Below are 25,951 nucleotides of genomic sequence, written 5' to 3' on the forward strand. Positions count from 1 at the left end.
GGGTACACAGGTGTCACTATACGGGCAGCCATGGCCGGGGGAAAGAAGAACTCCAAGGGCAAGAAGAAGAGGAGGAGGTCGGCGTCCTGTGAGCCCGGCTCTCAGGTGAAGAGGAGGAGCACGGAGTGCAGCCAGCAGGTGCGGGGGGCGCAATGTATTCATTCCGGGGAGATCCATGGGCGGGCCCAGTGCACTTCTCATGTCACGGTGATCAGGACTGACAGCAAGCAGTGATGCGGAATTCGTCAGCCCTTGTTCACACTGGTGTATGGTGGTCATTAGGAATCTGTAGCTGGAAGCAGTATTGAGGCTGAGGGAAAGTGTAGTGCCGCACAATCCTGGGAGCAGTCATGGCCTCATGCTCAGATTGTATCCTGCCCTCTGGTAGTAGCCGGGCTGTGGGGTCGGTAACCTGTGACTGCGATTCCCCAACGCCGACCCTACAGCACGGCCTTACTACTGAGCATGTGCAGAAAGCGCAGCCTTACTACTGAGCATGTGCAGAAAGCGCAGCCTTACTACTGAGCATGTGCAGAAAGCGCAGCCTTACTACTGAGCATGTGCAGAAAGCGCAGCCTTACTACTGAGCATGTGCAGAAAGCGCAGCCTTACTACTGAGCATGTGCAGAAAGCGCAGCCTTACTACTGAGCATGTGCAGAAAGCGCAGCCTTACTACTGAGCATGTGCAGAAAGCGCAGCCTTACTACTGAGCATGTGCAGAAAGCGCAGCCTTACTACTGAGCATGTGCAGAAAGCGCAGCACGGCCTCACTACTGAGCATGTACAGAAAGCGCAGCACGGCCTCACTACTGAGCATGTACAGAAAGTGCAGGCACTGCCTCACTACTGAGCATGTACAGAAAGTGCAGGCACTGCCTCACTACTGAGCATGTACAGAAAGTGCAGGCACTGCCTCACTACTGAGCATGTACAGAAAGTGCAGGCACTGCCTCACTACTGAGCATGTACAGAAAGCGCAGCACGGCCTCACTACTGAGCATGCACAGAAAGCGCAGCACGGCCTCACTACTGAGCATGCACAGAAAGCGCAGCACGGCCTCACTACTGAGCATGTACAGAAAGTGCAGCACGGCCTCACTACTGAGCATGTACAGAAAGTGCAGCACGGCCTCACTACTGAGCATGTACAGAATGTGCAGCACGGCCTCACTACTGAGCATGTACAGAAAGTGCAGCACGGCCTCACTACTGAGCATGTACAGAAAGTGCAGCACGGCCTCACTACTGAGCATGCACAGAAAGTGCAGCACGGCCTCACTACTGAGCATGCACAGAAAGTGCAGCACGGCCTCACTACTGAGCATGCACAGAAAGTGCAGCACGGCCTCACTACTGAGCATGTACAGAAAGTGCAGCACGGCCTCACTACTGAGCATGTACAGAAAGTGCAGCACGGCCTCACTACTGAGCATGTACAGAAAGTGCAGCACTGCCTCACTACTGAGCATGTACAGAAAGTGCAGCACTGCCTCACTACTGAGCATGTACAGAAAGTGCAGCACGGCCTCACTACTGAGCATGTACAGAAAGTGCAGCACTTCCTCACTACTGAGCATGTACAGAAAGCGCAGCACGGCCTCACTACTGAGCATGTACAGAAAGCGCAGCACGGCCTCACTACTGAGCATGTACAGAAAGCGCCGCACGGCCTCACTACTGAGCATGTACAGAAAGCGCAGCACTGCCTCACTACTGAGCATGTACAGAAAGCGCAGCACTGCCTCACTACTGAGCATGTACAGAAAGCGCAGCACGGCCTCACTACTGAGCATGTACAGAAAGCGCAGCACGGCCTCACTACTAAGCATGTACAGAAAGCGCAGCACGGCCTCACTACTGAGCATGTACAGAATGTGCAGCACGGCCTCACTACTGAGCATGTACAGAAAGTGCAGCACGGCCTCACTACTGAGCATGTACAGAAAGTGCAGCACGGCCTCACTACTGAGCATGTACAGAAAGTGCAGCACGGCCTCACTACTGAGCATGTACAGAAAGTGCAGCACGGCCTCACTACTGAGCATGTACAGAAAGTGCAGCACGGCCTCACTACTGAGCATGTACAGAATGTGCAGCACTGCCTCACTACTGAGCATGTACAGAATGTGCAGCACTGCCTCACTACTGAGCATGTACAGAGAGCGCAGCCCGGCCTCACTACGGAGCATGTACAGAAAGTGCAGCACGGCCTCTCTACGGAGCATGTACAGAAAGTGCGGCACTGCCTCTCTACGGAGCATGTACAGAAAGTGCGGCACTGCCTCTCTACGGAGCATGTACAGAAAGTGCGGCACTGCCTCTCTACGGAGCATGTACAGAAAGTGCGGCACTGCCTCTCTACGGAGCATGTACAGATTCATCTCAGCTAAGAGCAGAGATCCTTGGATCAGGCACAGAATAGACACTTATAAGATGTTGCGGAACTTTCCCAAATTCTCATGAAAACATATACAGCACATCCTACTACTGCTGTAGCCAATTTCTTATATATTGTCAGTCCATTTCATACTGAACCCAACTCTGACTCCACAGCAATGAATAGTGGAGCATATTTTTCTAGGTGCCTGTGGGTAGTCGCAGGCATCCAGCACTATAGGACCAGAGCGTGCTCTTCTCTGCTGATGTCGCCATGCGCTGGCTGTCACAAGAAAGCCTGACTGCAGGATGTGGCCTATGTTCCTTGGTATCAAGAGCATTGATGAGCCAGTGACAGCAGTTGTACCAAGTGGGAAGTTGTACAGTAGAGTTTCCGGTGTGGGACTTCCGAGTACAGCACTCGGCTATCTCCATCAGTCCCGTAGAGTTTGCATGATTGACATGTGGGTGGAACAGAGCACCCGTTCTTTTGATTGGTGGGTGTCCCGGTGATCGGACTTTCCGTGATCAGATACTTATCACTTATTCTGTCATACTGGGAACACCCCTTTAAGCCAAAACCAGGAGTGGAAATGTATATGTATTTCTCACCCACTCCTGGATTTGGCTTACAATTACTGATGTACAATACTGACCAAATACCGATAGCGTGAACATGGCCTAAGCCTTATATACTGAAAGATTCATGTTTCTCCTGTGCTGTCCTCAGTAGTCTCAAATTCCCCATCATTAAGCAGGGACTATTCTATGGTTCTCATTAAACGGTTTCCTATTCATTTCAGTGGGAGATTCCCCCAGCGAGTACATCTGACGACAGGGGGTCCACAGGTGCTAAGATTATGCCAGTCACTTCCAGAAGGGGATGCAATAATTCGATGTCTTCTGTGACCTTCTCCAGCATTGCATGTCTCTAGCTGACACTGGACCATTGTTAATCATTGTTCTTCTCAGGAGCCAGAATTGTCTGCTCTGCTCACTGGAGCGAAGGATGAAGATGTGGAAGAGCTGAGTGATATAGAGGAGGGAGGCCTGGATCTGAGTGTGCCACTAAAGCCTATAAGCTTTTACATTGCTGACCGGAAGGAGATGCTCGAGCACTGCTTCCGAGTACTTGGGGATAAGAAACTGAAGAAAATGCTTCCAGATATGCTGAAGGTAACTGGGAGCATAATGCGTTTAACCTATTAAAGACTGCCTGCCACCATTTACATGCCCAGGAAGTGATACGGAATGTGTTGCCACACTATAGGCTCACGTAATCGGTTGTCTGCTGATAAGTTCACGTGCCAAATTAGGATTAAAAGGCTCGTCTAGTCCCATGCACAGTTAGGATTCAGCTCTGCTTGCCGATTTGAGCTGCCTCGCAGACTTGTGGTCATATACCAATTGGCTTCACTCATCGATCTGTTGATGCGGATGAGAAGTCACTTGGCACGTGACCACAAGTGTGCAAATGGCATAACTGCGCTCACATGATGTCCATTCAATCCAGCAAATCCTAATAGTGCTTATAGTACACGTTGTTACGATTCGGCAAGTTGCAGAGCATGCCGAAAATTTTCTGCACATCCCCTTTTAAAATACTTCTTGTTTAGAACCAGATCACTGCACCCGTCAGAACCAATGCTATAAAATGACAATATTATTAATCCCACACAGTAAAAAAAAAAAAAAAAAGCCCAAAAAATGGTGTACCAGTGACATGGTGTAGGTGGGGTGATAGTCCCAGCCAGGTATAGGGAAGACACGAATGGTGGTTGTTGCATTTTACTTTGAATGTGGAAAATGCGCATGTATGGTCCACACTGTACCTTCCTTCATCGCAGGGGATGATCTGATATGTCTGACCATGATGGGAAAGGTAAGTACGGTAGTCTTCACATGAAGCTGGTACAACAGAGACTTCCTGCAACAGAAGGACAGCAATGTCTACAAGCGGCAAAGAGAAGTGTCATTGCTAATTGCTAGTGATGAGCGAGTGTGCTCGGATAAGGCATTACCCATGCTCGGGTGCTGACCGGGGGTCTTCAGGGTGCTCGAAAAATTTTCTTGAATTCCCACGGCTGCATGTCTCACGGCTCTTCTACAGCCGCAACACATGCAGCGATTGCTTGTCTGTTCGACAATCCCAACACAGGCAGGGAATTGGCTAACAATCAGGCAATCCTCACATGTGTTGCGGCTGTCTAACAGCCATGAGACATGATCTCTTTAAGGCCAAATCTAGGTCTTAGTCTCTGTTGTTCGTATTTGTACATTGTGAGAAATTGCCTTTATCAGTGTTTTGGTTCTTTTCCATAAAGAGGTTGTCCACTACTTTTATATTGATGACCTATTTTCTGGAATATGATTTGTGAAGAATGTATCCCGAGCACCGCTCCGTAGCCTGTGCAGACTTGCTGCACCCCTCCACTGGAGTGTAAAACTGCAAGCAGTCCAAAAATCCAAGGCATCGGGTAGTCTCCATAAAAAAAGAAAAGACCCTGCATGGTTGAAACGTCATTATTGCCTTTCCTGTGTGTACTCTGGTGTCAGTAAAAAAAATTTGAATGAGATTACCCACTTCCTTGATTTTTGGATTGCTTGCTGGTCATCAATATCAAATTGGTGGGTGTGCAACATCCGAGACTGCCACCGATCAGCTTTTCCCATTGCCGGTGGTGTCAGTCGGCATCATTGTCAGCAGCATATCCCCTACTACACAAGGGCTTGTGCGGCAGCCCACTGATCATTTATATGCCTGCATAATATTCTTTATATTGCTTGGCATGTTTACACAGGCAGTGATCGAGACGGGATGTGTGGGAAACCATTGCCCCACATAAAAGGGCCACAATCTGGCATTTTGTGTCCGGCAGGGAGCGTTAGGTGTCCGCTGTTCGGCTACATTAGACACATGAAGCTCCCGCCGGAAGAGGAGGCCAAGAGATTGGTGGGGGGACGCGACAGCACTATGGTGGCGTGGTGGGGAGCCATTAGGGGATTGTGTTTTTAGTTCTTTTAGGACCAGCATAGGCCCATTTTTGTAAATAATTCTAAGCAGTGCACACCACCTTTTATTAATACATATGCATATATAACTAGTTTATAGACCACCCCAGGACGGTGACTGCAATAGAAAATGCATCCACTTAAGGGCAGAGTTCTTGCGCCATGATAATGACTATGACCTATATGTAGAGATGTGCACGAGACGTCAGGATTCTCATTCACTTTGCTGGCATCAGGATTGCTTCAGGTTTTGTGACAAGTCTGCGCAGAAAAAACCTTGCGAATAATGCATCAAATCTACATCGTGTGCGCAGGCCCTTAGGGATCAAGTCCCCCTCTATTGGCCAATGTATATATAAATGCATGTCATGCGGTCATTAAGCCACTTGGTGGCAGTATTTCGGTTACAAACAGACACAGGGCACACTGACTAAGGCATATAAGTATATAGCACTAAGGCTACTTTCACATTTCAGTTTTTTTATATCCGGCGGGCTGCGGTGAAAAGTTGTCAAACCGGAACCGGTAGAAGCCGCAGCCCGCTGGATCATCTATTTAGGCCGGAGACGGTGCAGGAGAGGGAGAGAGAGTCTTCGGGCATGCGCTCTGCAAAAAAGCGGTCCGGCGCTGTAAAAAAAACGTTGCAGGGAACGTTTTTTTGCAGACGCCGGACAGGCATTTTTTGCCGTATCCGGCAAAAGCCGGACGAGCCGCATAGCCTTCAGGCGCAATGCGGCGATAATGTAAGTCTATGGGGAAAAAAGCCGGATCCGGTTTTTACAGATTTCGCCGCATCGTGCCTGATGCTTAAAACCGGAAATGTGAAAGTAGCCTAAGGCATATATGTATATAGTAATGTGTGTGTTAAAGGACACTTACTGTACAATGCGTCATACAGTAAGTTCTTGCACTTTGTGCTGCCTCTATATTTTACATTTACAAAATGCATTTCCTTTGTAATTTTATATTATAGGACTTATCTCTGGATGAGATCAAACAACTTTGTCTTGAGCAGGTGGAAATGGAAACTGATGACAGTTTGTTAAGGATCCTTCAGGGTAAGCACATTATATATGGCTTTTGTAGTGCTAGTTTATACAGCCATTTCCCATGATGCCCACTGCTGCTTCTAGTTAAAATCCGTACACGCTGCTTAATTGTTCATTGTCTTCTCAGCTAAATGAGGGTTAAGATCCCTAAGGGCGTAAGGCACCAATTAAATGTGCACCCTGAAAATAGCTCAACAGCAGGAAACCCCAAAGGAGCAATAAATGTAAGAAACCCACCGCGTCATCAAAGCAGCAGCTGAGTCCCAGAAATGACACCTGATCTATGTAGATACTTTAATTTAAAGAGACCTCAAGTGTCAAGGTGTTTAAAAAATGATAAACTACAGTCCGACTGTACAACTTTTACCTGCAACTCTGCAACTGATTCTTTGTAAAAGCCATCAATTATCAGATTAATGGAGGTCCAAGTCTTGGCCCCCCTCCGATCATCTGATTGAAGGGGGCTCCATTGATTGTCACTTTGCCTTCTTTATTAGGCACAGCTCTGTACTATTAGTAGTAGATGTGCCTGACATTACAGCTTCGAGTATCTCGATCCCATTAAAGTAAAAAGCAACCTGAGCTGTCATACCCTATAAGAGAAAACTTAAAAAAAAGTCACAGATTACTGGTTCAGAAGTCTCTCTGTCCATATCAGGATTCAAGAAAACAATTGCAATTCTAAATGGCGCAGATTTAAGAGGGGCACACCTTTTTAAAATGAATCTATCAGCAGGTTTTTGCTATGTAATCTGAGAGCACCATAATATAGGAGCAGAGAGTCTTAATTTCAGTGATGTGTTACTTACTGGGCTGTGATTTGCTCTTTCAGTACACCTGGAGATTATCACCATAAGACAACTGGCCTCGTGCATCCTAGTCCAACCCCGGCCCAGCACTTACTAGCAGCTCTGTCACTGTACAGAATTCACAGAAAGCTGTGGTGTGAGCGGGGTTGTTCAGGGTTCACCCACTGAGCTCTGTTAGATCTGCAACAGAGAAAACTGTGAATTTTGCACCCAGTTATATAAGTGATACATTGCTGAAATCAGGGTCTCTTCCCCTACCTTGTGCTGCGGACAGATTACATAGCAAAAACCTTTACAGAGTATCCGTCACCAGATTTCACAACACATAGAAAAGAAAGTGGATAGGCACATTCCGTCCCGTGCAAAATAATCCTTTATTGTGGCATCAAGTTATCAACAGCAGGCAGATAAAACCATGGAGTAAGTACAGACGACGATCGTTTCACGCTTACATTGCGCTTCAGCAGGTCATGCCTTTGCCCTGCTTTTTCTCTTCTATGGTATGAGATTTCACAAAACACACTACATGCATTAATAAATCTTAGACCTGTTGAGGCTGGTGTGTATACTTTGAAGATTCATGTGAGAATGGCTATCAACCCTTTGTGAAACTTATTACCCAGCCACTTAGCCTGATTAACAGCTCCACATTGTCTACTTCTCTGTTGAATTGGATTGGACTTGCGATCTCTCTCACGCGTTAGTTGAAGTCTGAATGCTTTTTTAATACTAGTTCACCCTTGGATTTTTTTTTGCTAGCACACCTGTCTCATGTGGGCTAAGAAATCTATATAATAATGTATTAGTGCAGTATTGGAAGTTTTTTTGAGCACTGTGTACTATAGTAGCCTTTGGGATGTTTTGATATAGCTTTAATTGAGCAGGCACTTCTGGACGTCGAGAAACATTGGTTTCTAGTATATGCAGTTTTCATTGTTCTGAGCACAAACTCCATGGCTGGTTGCAATAGTTACAGTGGGGAAAATTTGATACCAGGGCAGTGGAATCGGAGTTGGAGTCAGTATAAAATATAAGGTAAGTACTTCTTAAAGCATATCTAAACTTTCAATAAACTGTGCATAAATCAATAGTCCAGTATATGTTGTCTCTGTATGCTTGATGGTTTAGTTTGTTTTCCTCTTAGCTCCTGTTTGGAGAAATTAGCTGCTTTGATGACTTGTATACACTATACATAGAATATAAGGGGAAAAACTGTTTTCTAACATCTCAGATTCAGAAATTCAGTAACAGGATCGATGAGGATATATATATATTTTTGTGTGTGTGTGTGTTCTGGAATATGATTCGGCACAAACATGCTCCCTCCCTCCTCCCCACTTCATAGACTGTGAAGCATTTAGTGAGCTGTACCCTGAGACAAGCTTGACATTGAAAGTTCAGAGTAAAGCTATCTCACATATTTTACAAACTTTATACTTATCATCTGTCCTATTGATTTATGCAAAGATTGTTTTATTTCTATTCTAAATTATACAGTGCATGATTCCCTATTCTTGCAAGAATTACAATATACCTTATTTTTTTACAGGACTAAATTATTTTGAGAGGGAATTTACATAATTACAAAATGTCTAAGAAGCATCTTATGAAGTCAGCTGTATTTGAGCATTTTACAGTCACTCAAGATAAAAAAACATTTTGTGTGTCACTGTATAAGTGACCCAGATGAAAACAAATGCTGTGTTACCAAAATCAATGCATACTCAGGCAGTGATAAAAATGCTCCTTCAAGAGCTTCCAATTTAAAAAGACCTTTACAATGCTGCCACCCAGAAGTTTACAAAGCTGTGATTGAAAAAGATCCCTGCAGCACTAAGAAACCAGAGACCAACACTTCCAACCAGGCAAAGGAGGAGGAAAAAGCAACACAAACTTGAGTTACAAGATATTTTGTAAGTGACAAAGTTACTTTAACTGACAACAGATGTGTTTAAAAGACAGCTCATCAAGCTTTTTGTGAATGACAGTGTACCATTATCATTATTTGCACCACCAGCTTTTATAGCTCTTAATGGAGAAATGGCCCGAAAACTTGGTGTTTCTCAGGAAAGGGAAAGTATTAGAAAATTAGTGATTGAAGAAGATCTTAAAAAGACTCTCAAGAGACGCTTTGTGTTTCTTAAAATGGATGCCTGCACACATCAGAGTGAACTATTTTGCTATCAACGTTCGATATGTTTGTGACAAAAAAAAGTTGTTACTAAGACGCTGGCAGTAAAAGATACTAAAGCTCATCACAATAGCCTGTTTCTCCAGACTTTAGTGGAAAAAGTTCTGTAAGATTATGAACTCACAAAAGAACAGGCTCTTGCAATTGTAACTGATAATGCTTTAAACATAAGTGCAATTAAACTGATGAATGAGAATAATGAAGGGGAACAGCAACTGGAAAAACAATTCATATTCAGTATGTTGGAGGTGGAAGGCCACAGTCCTATGCCCATAACAGAGGAACAAACAAATATTACTACAGAAGAACAGCAAAATGATTCTTTACAGTTAGATGATCTTGTTGAAGCTGCTTCACACCTCTTTCCTATTCATCACATGTGCTGTGTTGTGCACACTCTGCAGCTGGCAATAAGAGTCTGCAAGAGGGACATGCTGGAACTCTGATAAGCAAAGTGTGGAAATTGGCTATTGCTGTCAGAACCCCTAAATTTGATTCCATCTTGAAGAAACGTGCTGGAAAGGGGGCAATTGCTTGAGCTGAAACCCTTCCTTGTAGATATGGCCAACCCTAAGGTACCACTACATGAAGGTCAATGGACAGAGGTGGCTGAATTGAAGGAATTGCTTCATCACCCATTTACAGTGACTAAAAAGTTACAAGCTGAGGATTTAACTCCTGGCATTTTATAAAGGAGTGGAAGAACTTGTTGTTTTGCCTGTCCCAAAGAGGAGGTAATCGCAGATGGCACTGCTGCTTTAATGAAATGGAGGGAGACACTGCTATTAGAAAATAAAATTCTTCTGGTAGCTGTTTATGTGGACCCAAGTCATCGTATACTGCTTGATGATCAACAGCTTACTAAAGGTAAAGAAGCTATGATTGAGGTAGCAGTTAGGATGAGTGAGCTACAGGATGGCCAAGAGCAAGAGGACTCAGGTCCTGCCGGTGCTGCTGCTGCCGTTTCTTCATCCTCATCAGATGAGGAGTTTGATTTCCAAAAGTATTTGGACGACATGGAGCAGGTAAAGCGTTGCCACAGGGAAAAAGATTCCGCTTCCTTAAAAAACAGATTAACATTTTTCACTTGCTCTCAAAGTAGTAGAAGAGTTCAATCGTTCATCAAAACTGACTGCACGAAGCAATTCCTCTACACCCTGAAATTGTTAGAGATGTTGTTGCCCAAGTGGTTACTGCTTTGCCACCAACCCAAGTTAGTGTAGATAGGTTGTTCTATAGCCCTAAATTAATTAGGTCAGATTGGAGGTCATCTATGAAGGAGGATCTGATGGAGGCCATATTATTTCTCAGAACAAATTCAAAGACTTCACAAATGTTGTTCAGTACTTTTTTGTTGAAATCTGTTTTTTTTTCCACTTACTGCATAGTGTATAATAAATTTGTAACTTGTATGCCAATAAATATTTTTTTTTTTGTTCTAAATGGCTTGATTATTGTATCATAATAATGATTAAAAGCCTGATGTTACCATTTTACTACAGTAAATTTATCACTTAAACATTAGCCATGTATGAGGGAGTCGGAGTTGTGGAGTCGGAGTCTGTGTCATGGAAATTGGAGTCAGAGGTTTGGCTTACCGACTCCACAGCCCTGTTTGATACACTGCTGATTTTGCAAGTTTTCCAAAGGTCTGTAATTTTTATTGTAGGTACACTTCAACTCTTTGAGACAGAATCTAAAAATAAAAAACAAAATCACATTGTATAATTTTCACATAATTAAATTGCATTTCATTGCATGAAATAAGTATTTGATCACCTACCAACCAGCAAGAATTCTGGCTCTCACAGACCTGTTAGTTTTTATTTTAACCCCTTTTTGACATCAGACGTACTATCCCGTCCATGGGACCCGGGCCCCTATGCCCATGGACGGGATAGTACGTCTAGTGCGATCAGCGGCGCCCACGTGGTGAGCGCCGCTGATCGCGGCCTGGTGTCAGCTGATTATCACAGCTGACACCCGGCACAATGTGTCAGGGGCGGTCACGGACCGCCCCCGACACGTTAACCCCCTGCACACCGCGATCAAACATGATCGCGGTGTACCGGGGGTTAAAGGGAAGCATCGGCAGGGAGGGGGCTCCCTCCGTGCTTCCCTGGGCCCCCCACAGCAGCGCAATGTGCAGCGCTGCTGCGGGGGGGCTCTTTCACTGCAGGCCCCCGAATCCAAGATGGCGACGGGGGCCTGCAGGGAGCTGGCTTCCTCAGTGCCTGCAAAGCGCAGGCATGAGGAAGTCTGCAGTAGTGCCTGTGACAGATCGCTGATCTGTCACAGTGATCTGTGATGTGACAGATCAGCGATCTGTCACAGGACAGTGATGTCCCACCTGGGACTATGTAATAAAGTTAAAAAAAATTAAAAAGTGTTAAAATAATTTTTTAAAAATCGCCAAATAAATTAGAAAAAAAACAATAATATTCCCCCAATAAATCCATTTTTTAGAAATAAAAAAAAAACAATAATAGTACACATTAGGTATCGCCGCGTCCGTAACGACCCGCCCTATAAAACTGTCCCATTAGTTAACCCCTTTAGCGAACCCCTTAAAAAATAAAAAAGCAAAAAATGATTTATCATACTGCCAAACAAAAAGTGTAATAACGCGCGATCAAAAAGACGCATATAAATATCCATGGTACCGCTGAAAACGTCATCTTGTCCCGCAAAAAACGAGCTGCCACACAGCATCATCAGCGAAAAAAAAAAAAAGTTATAGCTCGCAGAATAAAGCGATGCAAAAATAATTATTTTTTATATAAAATAGTTTTCATTGCATAAAACCGACAAAACATAAAAAATGACCTAAATGAGGTATCGCTGTAACCGTACTGACCCGAAGAATAAAACCACTTTATCAATTTTACCGCACGCGGAACGGTGTAAACGCACCCCCCCAAGAGAAATTCATGAAATGCTGGTTTTTGTTGATTCTGCGTCCCAAAAATCGGAATAAAAAGCGATCAAAAAATGTCACGTGCCCGAAAATGGTACCAATAAAAACGTCAACTCGTCCCGCAAAAAATAAGACCTCATGACTCGGTGGGTCAAAATATGGAAAAATTATACCTCTCAATATGTGGTGATGCAAAAACTATTTTTACAATAAAAAGCGTCTTTTAGCGTGCGACAGCTGCCAAACATAAAAACCGCCATAAATAGTAAATCAAACCCCCCGTTATCACCCCCTTAGTTAGGGAAAAATAATAAAATAAAAAGTATGTATTTCCATTTTCCCATTAGGGTTAGGTCCAGGGTTAGGGCTAGGGCTAAGGTTAGGGTTAGGGCTGGGATTAGGGTTAGGGGTGTGTTGGGGTTCGGGTTGGAGTTAGAATTGGGGGTTTCCACTGTTTGGGAACATCAGGGGCTCTCCAAATGCAACATGGCGTCTGATCTCAATTCCAGCCAATTCTGAGTTGAAAAAGTCAAATGGTGCTCCTCCCCTCCCAAGCTCTGCCATGCGCCCAAACAGTGTTTTACCCCCACATGTAGGGTATCAGCCTACTCAGGACAAATTGCAAAACAACTTTTGGGGTCCAATTTCTCCTGTTACCCTTAGGAAAATAAAAAATTGGGGGCAAAAATATCATTTCTGTGGAAAAAAATGATTTTTTTATTTTCACGTCCGAGCGTTATAAACTTCTGTGAAGCACTTGGGGGTTCAAAGTGCTCACCACACATCTAGATAAGTTCCTTAGGGGGTCTAGTTTCCAAAATGGGGTCATTTGTGGGGGGTTTCCACTGTTTAGGTACATTAGGGGCTCTCCAAAGGCAACATGACACCCGCAGAACATTACCTCAAAGTCTGCATTCCAAAACGTCACTACTTCCCTTCCGAGCCCCGACGTGTGTCCATACAGTAGTTTTCTCCCACATATGGGGCGTCAGCGTACTCAGGACAAATTGGACAACAACTTTTGGGGTTCAATTTCTCCTGTTACCCTTGGGAAAATAAAAAAATTAGGGACTAATTGATCATGTTTGTGGAAAAAATACGATTTTTTTTATTTTCATGCCCGGGCATTATAAACTTCTGTGAAGCCCTTGGGGGGTTCAAGGTGCTCACCACACATCTAGATAAGTTCCTTGGTGGGTCTAGTTTACAAAATGATGTCATTTGTGGGGGGTTTCCACTGTTTAGGCACATCAGGGGCTTTCCAAACGCGACATGGTGTCCGATCTCAATTGCAGCCAAAAACGTCAAATGGCGCTGCTTCTCTTCCGAGCTCTGCCAAATAGAGGTTTACCCCCACATGTGGGGTATCAGCGTACTCAGGACAATTTGCACAATAACTTTTAGGGTCCTGTTACCCTTGGGAAAATAAAAATTGGGGTGAAAAGATCATTTTTGTGGAAAAAATATGGTTTTTTAATTGTACCGCTGTACGTTATAAACTTCTGTGAAGCCCTTGTGGGTTCAAAGTTCTCACCACATATCTAGATAAGTTCCTTGGGGGGGTCTAGTTTCCAAAATGGGGTCACTTGTAGGGGGTTTCCACTGTTTAAGTACATCAGGGACTCTCCAAACGTGACATGGCGTCCAATCTGAATTCCAGCCAATTTTGCATTGAAAGTCAAACGGCGCTCCTTCCATTCTGAGCTCTGCCATGCGCCGAAACAGTCGTTCCCTCCCCCCCCCCACATATCAGGAATCAGCGTACTCAGGACAAATTGCACAATAACTTTTGCAGTCCAATTTCTCCTGTTACCCTTCGTAAAATAAAAAAAATTGAACCTGAAGTATTTTTTTTGTGAAAAAAAGTTAGATGTTCATTTTTTTTTTTTTTTTTTTTTCAAAAAAATTCCTGTGACGCACCTGAAGGGTTAATAAACTTCTTGAATGTGGTTTTGAGCACCTTAAGGGGTGCAGTTTTTAGAATGGTGTCACTTTTGGGTATTTTCTATCATATAGACCCCACAAAGTGGCTTCAAATGTGATGTGGTCCGTAAAAATATAATGGTGTTGCAAAAATGAGAAATCGCTGGTCAATTTTTAACCCTTATAACTTCCTAACAAAGAAAAATTTTGGTTCCAAAATAGTGCTGATGTAAAATAAACATGTGGGAAATGTTAGTTATCAAGTTTTTTGTGTGCCGTATCTCTGTGATTTAAGGGCATAAAAATTCAAAGTTGGAAAATTGCGAAATTTTCGCCAAATTTCCGTTTTTCTCACAAATAAACGCAAGTTATTTGAATGAAATTTTACCACTATCATGAAGTACAATGTCACGAGAAAACAATGTCAGAATCACTGGGATCCATGGAAGCGTTCCAGAGTTATGACCTCATAAAGGGACAGTGGTCAGAATTGTAAAAATTGGCCCGGTCATGAACGTGCAAACCACCCTTGGGGGTGAAGGGGTTAAGAAGCCCTTCTACACTCCACTCATTTACCTGTATTAATTGCACCTGTTTTAACTTGTTACCTGTATAAAATACACCTGTGCACACACAATCACGCTCCAACCTCTCCAAGACCAAAGAGCTGTCTAAGGACACTAGGGACAAAATTGTAGACCTGTTCAAGGCTGGGATGGGCTACAGGACAATAGGTAAGCAACTTTGTGAGAAGGCAACAGCTATTGGCACTATTATTAGAAAATAGAAAAACACGAGGACTGTCAATCTTCCTCAGTCTGGGGCTCCATGCAAGATCTTTCCTTGTGGGGTAAAGAGAATTCTGAGAAAGGTCAGGAATCGGCCCAGAACTACACGGGAAAACCTAGTCAATGACCCGAAGAAAACTGGGAACAGAGTCTCAAACATTACCATTAGTAACACATTATGCCATCATGGATTAAAATCCTGCAAGGCACTCAAGGGGTCCCCCTGCTCATGCCAGCACATGTCCAGGCCCATTTGAAGTTTGCCAATGACCATCTGGATGATGCAGAGGAGGCATGGGAGAAGGTCATGTGGTTAGATAAGACCAAAATAGAACTTTTTGTTATCAACTCCACTCGCCATGTTTGGAAGAAGGAGTACCCCAAGAACATTGTCCCAACAGTGAAGCATGGTGGGGGAAACCTCATACTTTTGGGATGTTTTTCTGCAGAGGTGACAGGACGACTGCACATTATTGAAGGGGGATGGATGGGGGTCATGTATTGCAAGATTTTAGCCAACAACCTCCTCCTCTCAGTAGTAAGAGCATTGAAGATGGGTCATGGCTGGGTCTTCCAGCATGACATTGACCCAAAACTCACAGCCAGAGCTGGAGTGGCTCGGTAAGAAGCATTTCAAGGTCCTGGAGTGGTCTAGCCCAGGGTTCCCCAACTCCAGTCCTCAAGGCCCACCAACAGGTCATATTTTCAGGATTTCCTTTGTATTGCACAGGTGAAGCAATTATCACATGAGCAATACTAAGGAAATCCTGAAAACATGACCTGTTGGTGGGCCTTGAGGACTGGAGTTGGGCAACCCTGGTCTAGCCAGTCTCCAGTCCTGAACCCAATAGAAAATCTTGGGAGGGAGCTGAAACTCCATGTTGCTCAGTGACAGACCCGAAACCTGAAAGATCTGGAGAAGATCTGTATGGAGGAGTGGGCCAAAATCCCTGCTGCAATGTGTGCAAACTTGGTCAAGAACAATAGGAAATGTCTGACTTCTGTAATTGCAAACGGGTTTCTATACCAAATATTAAGTTCTGTTTTTCTATTGTACGAGTATCAAATACTTAATACATGCAATAAAATGCAAATTAATTATGTAAAAATCATACAATGTGATGTTCTTGTTTTTTATTATTAGATTTTCTCTCAGTTGAAGTGTACCTACAATAAAAATTACAGACCTCTCCAATCTATGTAGGTGGGAAAAATTGCAAAAGCGGCAGTGTATCAAATACTTATTTTCCCCACAGTACATAATCTTAACAATTGGGAGAATTTATTTCACACCTAAACACTATTTTTTTTTTTTTCACTATTTTGTCTAGGAGATCATGGGGTAGATTCTAACATAGAAGAAGAAAACGAAGGACATACAGCAAAAGCCAAAGCGGGACTTTCCAGTCAGTAAGTAGTTTCTGGACGTATTTAGAGAGTATCTCTAACAATGTGTAAGGCTGTTCACATGTGTATAGTGTCAGGTTCTGTTGTTTTTATTTTCCATCAAAATGACGTCCACTTCCTGAAACTCGAGTGTGAAGATCTGAGGTTGAGGGTTGTAATAATCACCTAGGCAGGTTAAAGTGAACTGGCAGCTGTTTTGGCCGCTATAAGATGCGGCTGCTGCCTTTCAGGGCTTATCTACAGCATTCTATAATGCTGTAGATAAGCCCCTGATCCGACCTGCAAGATAAGGAAAATAACTTTTATTATACTCACCCGGGGTGGGGGGGCGGTCCGATCCGAGGGGTGTCGCAGGTTCAGGTCCGGCGCTTCCCATCTTGCGATGCCGCCCTCCTGCTTGATGGCTCCCCGCCATCGTGCTCCTGCGCAGGCGTACTTCTCTGCCCTGTTGAGGGCAGAGCAAATTCCTGCAATGCGTAGGCGCTGGGCCTCTCTTGACCTTCCCTGGCGCCTGCACACTGCAATACTTTAATCTGCCCTCAACAGGGCAGCGAAATACGACTGCGCAGTAGCGTGATGCTGGGTAGGCATGAAGTAAGCAGGAGGGCGATGTCGCACGAAGATAGGAGGCGCCGGATCCAGACCTGTGACACCCATCGGACCGGACCACCCCCACCCCGGGTGAGTACAACAATAAGTTATTTTTCTTATCTTGCAGGTTGGATCGGGGGCTTATCTACAGCATTATGCTGTAGATAAGCCCTGAAAGGCTGTGGCCGCATCTTATAGTGGCCAAAACAGCTGCCAGGTTCCCTTTAACGATGCAACTATTTTTTATTCCTTCTGTCCATGGTTTTACAATGTCCCCAGTCCATAAGATCCCCTCCCCAGGGTCGGTAGCCCCACTGCCCCCATACTAGGCAATACTCACTGTCTCACAACTTTTGGTTGGCCCACAGATATTTCCTGACAGTATACAGTAGTCTGTAGTCACAATCCGCGCTATTCAGATGACCGGTAACTCAAATAAAGCCCATGTGCCAGCATCAACAGTTCCAGTTAAGAAAGTTCCTGAAATCCAGATGACAGATCCCTCAAGAGCATGTCCAACCCAGTCAGCAGCTGATCTCCAAAATTCCATCCATGTGCTCCAGGAAGTCATCCTCAAACTTATCCCTTCAACGTCACTCTTTCCAACTACCTGACTAACCATGTAGCGTCTTTTTCTCCCTCCCCCTTAACCCCTGAACAACTGCCGATACGCCTTTTAACGGCGGCAGTTAAAGGTACTTATGCCTCAGTGCAGCTTTTTAACGGAGCTGAGAAATAAGTGTATAGCACCTCCAGGGTTTTAATTTCTCCAGGGTTTCCAGGGAACATGAATCGTTTTTTACCAACCCCGGTGTTGCGATCGCCATTATTAATGGAATAACGGCGGCCGGAAAAAAAAGTCTGATTTCCCATTTAATTTCTCTCTCCCATGATGTGATCGCACATCATAGGAGAGAGAAATCGGCACCTGTCAACAATAGGACTTTTTTCCTATTGGTTCATTTTGATCACTGTGATAAAGTCTATCACAGTGATCAAAATAAAAAAAATAGTAAATCACGCCCCCCTTATTATCCCTTTTAGTTAGGTAAAATAATAAAATTTAAAAAATGTATTTATTTTCATTAGGGTTGGGGCTATGGTTCGTTTTGGGGCTAGGGTTAGTTTTGAGGCAAAAGTTAGGGTTGGGCTAGGGTTGGGATTAGGGTTAGGGGTCCATTCTCTCCTGATACCATTGTGAAAATTAAAAAAAAATGGTTCCAAAGTAATTTTTTTGTGAAAAAAATAAAATGTTAATTTTTTCCTTCCACATTGCTTTAGCTCTCATGAAGCACCTGAAGGGTTAATAAACTTCTTGAATGTGGTTTTGCGCACCTTGAGGGGTGCAGTTTTTAGAATGGTGTCACTTTTGGGTATTTTCTGTTATATTGACCTCCTCAAACTCACTTCAAATGAGAGGTCGCCCTTAAAAAAAATAATTTTATAAATTATGTTGGAAAAATGAGAAATCGCTGGTCAACTTTTAACCCTTACAACGTCCTAACAAAAAAAAATTGTTTCCAAAATCGTGCTGATGTAAAGTTGAAATGTGGGAAATGTTATTTATTAACTATTTTGTGTGACCCCACTTTCTGATTTAAGGGTACAAAAATTAAAAGTTTGAAAATTGCAAAATGTTCAAAATTTTTGCTAAACTTGTTTTTTTTTTGTTTTTTTGTTTTTTTTATAAATAAATGCAAGTTGTCTTGAAGAAATTTTACCATTAACATGAATTACAATATGTCACGAAAAACATTCTCAGAATCAGTGGGATACGTTGAAGCGTTTAGAGCTATAACCTCACAAATTGACAATGGTCAGAATTGTAAAAATTGGCTTGGTCATTAAGTACCAAATTGGCTCTGTCACTAGGGGTTAAACATTTGATGTTAGCTTAAAGCCCCCGTTACACATTGCGATATCGCTACCAATATCGCTGTAACGTCACCGATTTTGTGACGTAGCAGCGATATTGCTAGCAATATCGCTGTGTGTGATACTTACCTCCGACCGGCTCCCCCGCTGCTCATCGCTGATCGCGCGAGAATGTTCTGGATCATTTCTCGTTGGGGCGCTTCCTGTGGTGCCGACAAGCGACGCGTGGACGCGGGCGGGAGGACGTCTGGATCGCCGCCTCTGACAGGTAAGTAGCGACCCCGACCCCTGCGATGTCACTGGTGAGATCTGCCTGTGTGGCAGCTCACTAGCGACCACTTAGCGATGCACAAGCGATCCATATCGTTGTCGGGATCGCTGGTGCATCGCTAAGTGTAACGGTACCCTAAAGAATGAAGCATATTCAATAAGCCCATCATCTGGGACTTCACGTGATACCCCTGTAGTGACGGCTCCCCCTGGGTCTACTATCCACACAATGGGCCTAGTTGCTGGAAGAACAACAGCTTGAGAATCCATAGATTCAGATGAGATTGATAGGATGATTGCTTTACATTTACCTTTGACAATTTCCTGTCTGGCCTTAGTTATACATAAGAGCCAGCCTGTTTGTCTTCCTCAACTTACTGGCACTAAATGGAAACATTGATTCCTGAGGATGAACTGACGAGCGAGGAAATCACTAATAAAACACAACCGGTGCTCCGGGCTGGAAAAGTCTGCATCCCATAGAGCCGTGGACTCTGCTCTATGGGCATTGGTCCAATAGTCTTTAGTAAGTGGCCACTACCTCACACCGAGTATATTAGATATGGGGTTCACTGGGTCCTGCCATTGTACCTGGAAGCCTTGTACTAAATGTATATGCACATATTAACAACATTTTATAGTTTTTATATAGATAAAAAGAAATGTTATGGTCATTAGAAAGGTGACAGTGCTTACAGGATTCTCTGGGGGTGGTCTGCTCTACATTGTTACCCTGTGATGAACGTCCTCTTGGTAAAGACTCAAAAAAATAAGCACAAAATAAAAAGGCCCATATGGCAACTTATTTAAAACGACAAAAAATGGAATACTTGAAAGTATCAGCAATAAATTATGTGCAAGCGAAAACTCTCTACTGATGGCAGGTCACCTTTAGGTCATTTTCCACTACTTGGGAAACCCCCTCAGTAAAATCTGAAGGGCTTAGTCTCCCTAACCTGTGTTGACCGATGTCTCTTGTAGCTCTTTGTGAAGCTTACACTACATTCTGTTCCATGGGAGGGCACAGTGACTTTCCCCTCAGATTTGCTGCACGTTTCTAGGGAGACGTTGGTGACGACACTCTTGGAAATATTGTCACTTAAGCCCCCTTCTCACATAGCGAGATTGCTGAAGCGTCAACGATTTTGTGATGCAACAGCGATCTCACCAGCGATCTCCCTACAAGTGACACATAGCGGTGACCGCCTCCCCGCTGGATATCGCTGATCGTGCTCGAATGTCCTGGGCCATTTTGGCATCGTTGGCGTCCCGCTGGCCAGCGTGCATCGCTGTGTTTGACACCGACGAGAGACCTCGTTGGCGACGCAGAACTCAGGGACGCAGGTTGGAATCGTTCAGAATAGCTGCTGTGTGACAACGCACCAGCGATCCTTACCAGGTCATATCGTTGTTGGGATCGCTGGTGCGTCGTTAAAGAGATCTGCCTGTTTGGCAACTTACTAGCGACCATGTAGCGACGCACCAGCGATCCTTACCAGGTCGTATCGTTATCAGGATCGCTGGTGCATCGCTATGTGAAACGGGACCCTTACAGCCGCAAGGGCATGCTTACATGATGAGAGGGGCGATTAGTGCAGAGAAATTGACCATCCCCTCCCCCGTCCCTCGCTCCCACCGGACTAGTCACCCACAAAGTTACATAGTGAGAGCAATTTTAAAGTTACTTTTATAGTTATTCAATCAATAAACCACAACAAGGGGATTGGTAGAATGTAGGAAGAAAATTTAGGTAGGCTAGGTTCCCTTTAAATGTGTTGTACACTACTGATCAACCCCTGCCTATCAGGGCAGTACAGCATCCCTGCCGAGTCATCGCCCATTCTGTTTGATCGCTGCACAGCCTGCGGACGTCAGAGTAGACGTCTTTTGATATCTTGCACGTGATCTTTTAGGGTCTGGGCTCAGAACTCCTCTGTCAAACATAGTGAGCCGAGGTGTATACAGCTCAGCCACACCAAGCTTACGGCCCTTAGTCCAGAGTGTGCCACTACCGCCCATAGATATGACTTGGCATGTATGGGATTTCAACGCCATCTTCTCTGTCGTCACCCGACTTTGGTTAAGGTGAACATAAACCTGAGGTTAAAGGGAATCCTTGAGCAGGTTTTTGCTATGTAATCTGTGGACAGCATGAGGTAGGTTCTGAGACACTGATTTCAGGGATCTGTCACTGATTAAACTGTGTACTGTTGTTTCAGTACAAGGAGTATTTTATCAGCAGGAAATTATCACTGCCGGACTAGCTTCTCACGTGCACCCTGATCCAACCACATCGACACCACTGATTAGAATCTTACTGTTACTATACAATGTACACAGAAAGCTGCTAATCAGGGGTATGGGTGGGGTTAGCTTTCTGAGCTCTGCTACATCTTTTCCCTAAATTATGCTTCCCTCAGATGAGGTAGCAAAAACCTGCTGACAGATTCCCGTTAGTGTAAGCGAGACCTATCAAAGGGGCAAGTGTCAGTTTTGCCCTAATTTTTGACTCTGTATAAATGTATTATTAATATTCCTATAATATTATGTTAATAAGTAAGTATTGAGGGGGTGATACAGTGGTCATACTAAATAAACAGACATGTCTATGGCTTAGACTTCGTTCACATGATATTTCAGCCTCTGGTCTATACATCTTGGTTTATTACTAAAAGATAAAGCAAGGAAAAAGTTTTTGCTAGATACTTTGCTCTTCTCACAGTGCGGGATTCCTGTAGGAGATCTATGTGACATAGGGGTTATTTTTTAAAATATACTGTTATGTTCCTCTAATATCTTTATATACCTTGTAATAAGCAGCAATATGGCTTAAAAGCTGCCTGTCCCCCAATAAATACTGTATGTTACCTTTTGTAGATGACTGTAGTGCGAGTGATGAATAATCTAGCCTAGAACCATATGCAAATCAGGCTTCTTCCAAGTGCACGGACACGCCCCAATGTACTTCCAGCCTGATTTGCACACTTTTTTTCTCTTGGCTCATCATATCTCTACAAAAAATCGATCTTTTTTTTTTTTTTTCTTTATTGCGGGAAAAGTGCCTGTATGACCACACCACTACTTGCTTGTGAAAAAAGGAATTGACAGGTTCATTTAGGGGAATCCTTAGAGGTTATCCACTACTTACACTGATGACCTGTCCTTAGGCTAGGTCATCAATGTCTGATCGGCCATGGTCTGGCACCCCCACAGATCAGCTGTTATTGACGGCGGTGCCGGAAGTGGTCACTTACCGAGCTGCTCTGTATACTTGTAGTGGCTGCCACAGGGTACTACATCCGTCTCCTATTGATTTGAATAGGAGGTGGATGTGTAGTACCATTCGGTGGCCACTACATGTATACGGAGCATTACAGTAAGTGAGCACTTCCGGCCAGTGGCCACTGCCTCCAGTAACAGCTGATCTGCGGGGGTGTCGGGTGTCAGACCCTGGCTGATCAGACATCGATAACCTACCCTAAGGACAGGGCATCAATGTAAGAGCAGTGGATAACCGCTTTAAATATAATCTAATTTTCTATATTTATATGCAACAAACCAACAATTTACAGACATACACACGTGGTCAAAATTGTTGGTATCCCTCCTTTAATGACAGAAAAACCCAAAATGGTCACAGAAATAGCTTGAATCTGACAAAAGTAATAATAAATCAAAAATCTATGAAAATGAACAAATGAAAGTCAGACTTTGCTCTTCCACCATGCTTCCACGTACCATATATATATTTTTTGGGCTGAAAGTCCCCCTCTTGGCCTATACGCGAGTCATACGTCACGGGGTCGGCGGGGAAGGAGGAGCGGGGGTGTCAGATCATATTGCCCCCCCCCCCGGCAAGTCTCTGCAGCCCCCCTGCTTGTCCCACGGTCTCAGGGGCCTGCCTTCAGCGGTCACATGGTACCGCTCATTAAAGACATGAATATGTGCATATTCATGTCTTTAATGCGTGGTATCACGTGACCGCTGAAGGCAGGCGCCGGAGACAGTGGGAGAACGGGGCTGCAGACATGCGCCGGGGGGGGGGTGAGTATACAATATATTCACCTGTCCCCGTTCCCACGCTGGTCGCTGCTACCTGCCGCGTCCTCTGTCAGTGATGTTCAGGTCAGAGGGCGCGGTGACGTAGTTAGTGCGCACCGCGCCCTCTGCTGCCTGAACGTCACTGACAGACGACGTGGCAGACAGCGGCAAGCAGCAATGGACCGGGGACAGGTGAACATCTCAGGTGCCTGGTCCTGAGCCAGCAGCGACACCGGCACCTGGCCCCCAGCGACGGAGAGGTGAGTATGTCATTTTATTTTTTATTTATTTTTTTTTTGCAGCAGCATATGGGAATTATTCTATGGGGCATCTTATGGTGGCATAACGTATGGAGCATCTTATGAGGACATATTCTATGGGGCATTTTATGGGGGGCATATTCTATGGGGCATCTTATGGGGACATATTCTATGGAGCATCTTATGGGGGCCTATTCTATGGAGCATCTTATGGGGGCATAATCTGTGGAGCATCTTATGGAGGCTTAATCTATGGAGCATCTTATGGGGGCATATTCTATGGAGCAGCTTTTGGGGCCATAACCTTTATGGAGCAGCATATGAGACATATTATTCTATGGAGCATCTTATGGGGCCATTATTAACCTTTGTTCAGCATTATATCGGGTGTATTTTGTATGTAGCATCTTATGGGGCCATCATGAACTGTATGGAGCATTATATGGGGCTCCTGATTTAATATGGATATTCAAAAACATTTAACCTACTGATGTCTCAATTATTTTTACTTTTACTGGTATCTATTTTTATTTTTGAAATTTTACCAGTAGCTGCTGCATTTTCCACCCTAGGCTTATACGCGAGTCAGTAAGTTTTCCCAGTTTTTTTTTTTGTGGCAAAATTAGGGGGTGTCTGCATATACACGGGTCGGCTTATACATGAGTATATACGGTAATTTTGAAAAAATAAAACTCATGACTTAGGTCTGGACAGAAATGATGGTACCCTTAACTTAATATTTTGTTGCACAACCTTTTGAGTCAATCACTGCAATCAAATGATTCCTGTAACTGTCAATGAGACTTCTGCACCTCTCAACAGGTATTTTGGCTCACTCCTCAAGAGAAAACTGCTCCAGTTGTCTCGTGTTTAAAGGTTGCCTTTTCCAGACGGCATGTTTGAGCTCTTTCCAAAGATGCTCAATAGGATTTAAGTCAGGGCTCATAAAAGGCCACTTCAGAATAGACCAATGTTTTCCTCTTTGCCATTCTTGGGTGTTTGTAGCTGTGCGTTTTGGGTCATTATCCTGTTACAAGTCCCATAACCTGCGACTAAGACCTAGCTTTCTGACACTCGGCAGCACATTTCTCTCTAGAATCCCTTGATAGTCTTAAGAACTCATTGTACCCTCCCTTGATAGTCTTGAGAATTCATTGTACCCTGCACAGATTCTAGACACACTGTGCCAGATGCAGCAAAGCAGCACCACAACATAACAGAGCCTCCTCCATGTTTCACAGTAGGGACAGTGTTCTTTCCTTGATATGCTTTATTTTTCCATCTGTAAACATCGAGCTGTGCCTTTTCAAAAAGTTCCATTTTTGTCTCATCTGTCCATAGGACATTCTCCCAGAAGCTTTGTGGCATGTCAACATGTGGTTTGGCAAATTCCAGTCTGGCTTTTTTTTATGATTTTTTTCTCAACAATGGTGTCCTCCTTGGTCATCTCCCATGAAGTCCACTTTGGTTCATACATGACGGATGGTGTAATCTGACACTGATGTTACTTGAGCTTGAAGTTCACCTTTAATCTGTTTAGAAGTTTTTCTGGGCTCTTTTGTTACCTTTCGTATTCCATCTCTTTGTTTTGTCATCAATTTCCCTCCTGCAGCCACGTCCAGGGAGGTTGGCTACAGTCCCATGGAGCTTACATTTCTGGATAATATGTACAACTGTAGTCACAGCAACATCAAGCTGCTTTGAGATTTTCTTATAACTTTTACCTTTAACATGTTTGTCTATAATTTTCTTTCTGATCTCCTGAGACAACTCTTTCCTTCGCTTCCTCTGGTCCATGTTGAGTGTGATACACACCATGTCACCAAACAGCACAGTGAGTATCTGTAGCCTCTATAGGCCCACTCACTGATTCCAAGATTGTAGACACCTGTGATGCTAATTAGTGGACACACCTTGATTTAACATGTCCCTTTTGTCACATTATTTTCAGGGGTGCCATCATTTCTGTCCAGGCCTATTTCATGAGTTTTATTTCTTTTTTAAATTCTGTGGAAACATGGTTGAAAAGCAATGTCTGACTTTCATTTGTTCATTTTCATAGATTTTTTATTTATTACTTGTGTCACATTCAAGTTATTTCTGTGACCACTGTGGGTTTTTCTGTCATTAAACGAGGGGTACCAATAATTTTGACCACATGTACAGTGGGGCAAAAAAGTATTTAGTCAGTCAGCAATAGTGCAAGTTCCACCACTTAAAAAGATGAGAGGCGTCTGTAATTTACATCATAGGTAGACCTCAACTATGGGAGACAAACTGAGAAAAAAAAATCCAGAAACAAGCAATCAAGATTTCTGGCTCTCACAGACCTGTAACTTCTTCTTTAAGAGTCTCCTCTTTCCTCCACTCATTACCTGTAGTAATGGCACCTGTTTAAACTTGTTATCAGTATAAAGACACCTGTGCACACCCTCAAACAG

General features: G+C 44.0%; 1 protein-coding gene across 1 annotated transcript in view; it reads left to right on the forward strand.

The window, feature by feature from the left end:
* The first annotated feature begins 4 nt into the window (after positions 1 to 4).
* CAAP1 (caspase activity and apoptosis inhibitor 1) overlaps positions 5 to 25,951 on the forward strand; it is a 67,757-nt gene continuing 41,810 nt past the window's right edge. The window contains exons 1-4 of the mRNA XM_073543684.1: positions 5 to 138; positions 3,350 to 3,553; positions 6,363 to 6,447; positions 16,398 to 16,476. Of these exons, the coding sequence (XP_073399785.1) occupies positions 31 to 138; positions 3,350 to 3,553; positions 6,363 to 6,447; positions 16,398 to 16,476 (476 nt within the window). The 5' untranslated portion in view covers positions 5 to 30. The remainder of the gene's footprint in view (positions 139 to 3,349; positions 3,554 to 6,362; positions 6,448 to 16,397; positions 16,477 to 25,951) is intronic.

This window comes from Dendrobates tinctorius, unplaced genomic scaffold (assembly GCF_039654945.1).
Source record: "Dendrobates tinctorius isolate UK_male_01 unplaced genomic scaffold, ASM3965494v1 ptg000134l, whole genome shotgun sequence".
NCBI lineage: Eukaryota > Metazoa > Chordata > Amphibia > Anura > Dendrobatidae > Dendrobates > Dendrobates tinctorius.